The sequence below is a fragment of the Solanum lycopersicum genome, chromosome 12, assembly GCF_036512215.1.
Source record: "Solanum lycopersicum chromosome 12, SLM_r2.1".
NCBI lineage: Eukaryota > Viridiplantae > Streptophyta > Magnoliopsida > Solanales > Solanaceae > Solanum > Solanum lycopersicum.
The window spans coordinates 58,583,404-58,587,579 of record NC_090811.1 but is presented as its reverse complement, the minus strand read 5'-3'; the positions used below and the strand labels follow the sequence as shown (position 1 = coordinate 58,587,579).

At 40.7% G+C, this 4,176-nt stretch overlaps 2 protein-coding genes across 2 annotated transcripts; both read right to left on the bottom strand.

Annotated features, from left to right (window-relative positions):
* Positions 1 to 746: 746 nt before the first annotated feature.
* LOC138340467 (uncharacterized) lies at positions 747 to 1,699 on the bottom strand. The gene is made up of 2 exons (XM_069292192.1): positions 1,388 to 1,699; positions 747 to 1,067 (listed from the first exon to the last, which is right to left on the bottom strand). Exons 1-2 carry the CDS (start codon positions 1,697 to 1,699, stop codon positions 747 to 749), a joined length of 633 nt encoding a protein of 210 aa, XP_069148293.1.
* Positions 1,700 to 2,928: 1,229 nt separating this feature from the next.
* Positions 2,929 to 3,851, bottom strand: LOC138340466 (uncharacterized). Its single transcript, XM_069292191.1, has 2 exons — positions 3,525 to 3,851; positions 2,929 to 3,348 (listed from the first exon to the last, which is right to left on the bottom strand). The coding sequence occupies exons 1-2, from the start codon at positions 3,849 to 3,851 to the stop codon at positions 2,929 to 2,931; spliced, it is 747 nt and encodes a 248-aa protein (XP_069148292.1).
* Between the last annotated feature and the right edge of the window lie 325 nt (positions 3,852 to 4,176).

The following is a 4,176-nucleotide window of genomic DNA, read 5'->3' as shown; positions in this document are numbered from 1 at the left end:
AGCTCAAATAACTCCCTAAGTTAGTTGTCTTGGCTATCACAAGGGTTCAGAGGTCTAGTTTTACACGAATCAATCCATGTGCACTCGGTTTGTTCGTAGGCATTCTAGTCTAGACACATTAAGCATTACTCAACATATCCATTTTTAGTGTTCTTACATTATCCCCCCCTTAGGAACATTCATCCCTTAATGACACTACTAACTATCTAGTGTAATGCCAGTCAGATTATACTATCAATACTATTCATAAACAAGCAATATCAACAAAAAATGAAGAGATAAGGAAACGTAGACTTAAGAGAAGGAAGTCTAACCTCAAGAGCTAAAAAGATGAGGGTAGCGGTATCTCATATCGGCCTCGGCCTCCCACATAGCACCCTCAACAAGGTGATTCCTCCATAATATCTTCACTGTCGAAATCTCATTGTTCCTTAGCCCATTGACCTGTCAATCTAAAATCTCAAAAGGTACTTCCTCATACGAGAAGTCCTCATCGACCCCAAAACCTTCAACACGTAGAATTGATGTTGGATCACCTAGGCACTTCTTTAACATAAAGACATGAAAAACTGGATGAACAAAAGCTAACTACGCAGGCAATGCCAACTCATAGGCCACCTCACCTACACGATGTAGGATATCATATGGACAAACATACATCATACTCAACTTCCCCTTCCTACCAAACCTCATCACCCCCTTTATAAGTGATATCTTCAAATAGACCTGGTCACCAACATCAAACTCTAAGGGCCATTTTTGTTATCAGCATAAGACTTCTGCAGAATGTAAGCAGAAGCCAACCTATCTCTAATCACTATAACCTTCTGTAAGGACTCATGAATGCTCTTTGGAACCAAAATGTATGACTTTCCAACATTTAACCACCCAACTTCATAACTACACCTTTTACCATACAGCGCCTCAAACGGTGCCATCCCAATGCTGGAGTGATAGCTATTATAATACGAGAACTCTATCAAGGGCAGATGATCATCCCAGCTACCCCAGAAGTAAATAATACACGCCCTCAACATATCCTCCAATGTTTGAATGGTGCGCTCAGCCTACCCATCAGTATAAGCATGAAACGCAGTACTAAACTTTATGTGCGTGCCTATGTTCATCATGAAAGATCTCAAGAAATATGAAGTGATTCAAATCCTCTATTTGAAATGATAGACAAATGAATCCCACGCCATCTCACAATCTCATCAATGTAGAGTCTCGCATAATTATCGGCCCTATCAGTACAATTCAGATGGATAAAGTGCGCAGACTTAGTCAACCTGTCCACAATAACCCATATGGTGACATGTTGTCTCTTAGTCTTCGGAAAACCAACCATGAAGTCAAGATTAATGGCCTCCTATTTACGAGTCGAAACCTCAATAATTTGAGTAAGACCGTCTGGCTTAAGATGTTCTACCTTAACCTGTTGACAACTATTACACTTGGCCACATATTCTTCAATGTCCATCTTCATGCCATCCCACCAATAGATCTGCTTAAATTCATGATACATCTTGGTGGAACCTGGATGTATGGAATATTTGGAACCATGGGCCTTTGCAATGATCCTGGTCTGCAAATCATCCAAATCTGGTACACACAGCGTGTTCTGGTACCTATGTATATCGTCATCTCCCAAAGCAAATGACTCATTCATCTTAACCAACATTGAGTCCTTCGGCTCCATCAACATAGGATCCAGATGCTGACCCTTCTTGACTTAAACTACTAAGGATTATTCAGAACTATGTTGAACTAAAACACCCTCACTAGTAGAGTCAACTAAACGCACACCCAGTCTGACCAGTCTGTGTATATCTTTAACCAACTCTTTCTTCTCATCCTCAATTTTGGATGTACTTACCATGCTTATCCTACTAAAAGCATCAGCTACAAGATACGCCTTACCTGGATGGTAGTGGACATTCATGTCCTAGTCCTTCAAAAGCTCTAACCACCTCCGCAGACGTAGATTCTACTCCCTTTAAGTGCAGACGTACTACAGATTTTTGTGGTCTGTGAACACATCCACATTCACTCCATACAAGTAGTGTCTTCAAATTTCAGTGCAAACACCACAACTGACAACTCCAGGTAATTAGTGGGATAATTTTTTTCATGAACCTTGAGTTGTCTTGACGCATAAGCTATCACCTTACCACCCTGCATAAGAGTACAACCCAAACAAACCCTAGATACATCACAATAAACAGAGAAATTCTCACCACACCTAAGCAAAGTGAACACCGGGGCTGAAGTGAGTCTGTCCTTGAGCTCCAGGAAACTCTTTTCACAAGTATCTGTCTATTAAAACTTGGTCTTCTTCTTAGTCAAAGATGTCCGTGAGGGAGTAATGGAAGAAAAACCCTCTACGAACCTACAATAATAAGAAGCCAATACCAAGAAGCTACGAATATCTGTTGGAGTAAGAGGATTTTTTCCAGTTCTTAACAGCCTCAGTCTTCCTAGGATCTACATCCACACCTTTGTCGGAAAAAACTTGACCAATGAAGGTCATTAATGTAATCCGAAATTTACACTTGCTAAATTTGTCATACAGCTAATGTTGTCTAACTACCTGCAAAGTTAGTCTCAAATGTTGTTCATGCTCTTCCTTGGTCTTAGAGTAGATGAGAATGTCATCAATGAATACTATGATGAAAGGGTCAAGGTATTCACGGAAGACCGTGTTCTTGAGATCCATTAATGCGGCAGGTGCATTCGTGAGACTAAATGACATAACTAGGAACTCATATTTACTATAACGGGTACGAAAGGCTGTCTTTGAGATATCTAAATCCCTAAATCTTAGCTAATGGTACCCAGAACAAAGATCAATCTTCGAGAAGAAAATAGATCCTTGGACTTTTTTGAACAAGTAATATCTTTTGGGAAGTGGATACTTATTCTTGATAGTTACTTTGTTGAGCTCTCGATAATCGATACATATTTCCTTCTAAGAAACAACTCTGGAGCGCCCCAAGGGGATATGCTCGACTGAATTAAATCGTTATCAGTGATATCATTTAACTGCAGCTTCAACTCTTTGAGTTCAGGTGGATCCATTCTGTAAGGAGGAATTGAAATTTGTTTAGTATCGGGTTTTAAGTCGATACTAAAGTCAATTTCTCGAGAGGGAGGAACTCCAGGCAAATCATCAGGAAATACATCTTGGAAATCATTCACTACAGTCACTGATTCTATGGAAGAAATGTCATGATCTAAATCATTTACACTCACAAGATGACAGAGCAACCCTTTGGATATTATTTTATTGGCCTTAAGCTTCGAAATCAAGGAATCAGGACGACTCGAGTTGTACCCCTCCCAGACCAGCTAATCTTCATTAGGGAAACAAAATCTTACAACCCTACTACGACAATCCATACAATCATAACAACTAAGAAGCCTGTCCATGCAAAGAATAACATCAAATTCATGTATTGGTAACTTAACTTAGTCTACACACACATAGTGTTACCACATACAACTATTAGGAAATCCTTGCATACTCTATCAGTTCTTACATTTTCTCCTAAAGGTGTCCTAACCACTAGAGTATCATGTAGAACTTCAAGCAATATCTCAAAAGTGGGAGCAAGTAAAGGTGTTACAAAGGAAAGCGTAGAACGTCTATCAAGTAAAGCATAAACAGAAGTTGAGAATACTTGCAGCATACATATGACCACATCAGAGGACTTCTCCTTATCCTCCCTACCCTTCAGGGCGTAAAAACTGTTCCTTTTAGGAAGCTCGGCTACTTCTGCACCCTCTGGATTAGGCCGAGGCTGCGCATTACCTCCAGCCTGACTCTTGTTCTGTGGGAAGTCCTTAATCATGTGTCCTCTCTTACCGCAATTGAAACAGACATTAGTGCCTTATCTGCACTATCCGATGTAAGCACGGCCACACTTAGCATAGTTCTTTTTGGACGCTACATATCACCTCCATTGCCCTTTTGGGGATTGGGTATGCCTCCTCTAGTCAGGGCTGCTCACGGACGCCAAAATTGTTTATGTTGCCTCCATTGCTAGGACTTGCCTAATAATGAGGCTAAGGTCTACTAGTATCACGAACGCCCTTCTTCTTCTGCCTGTCCGACACCTGATGGACTTGCACCATCAACCTTGAGAACTCCATCTTATCATGGAGCATCGCAGTCGG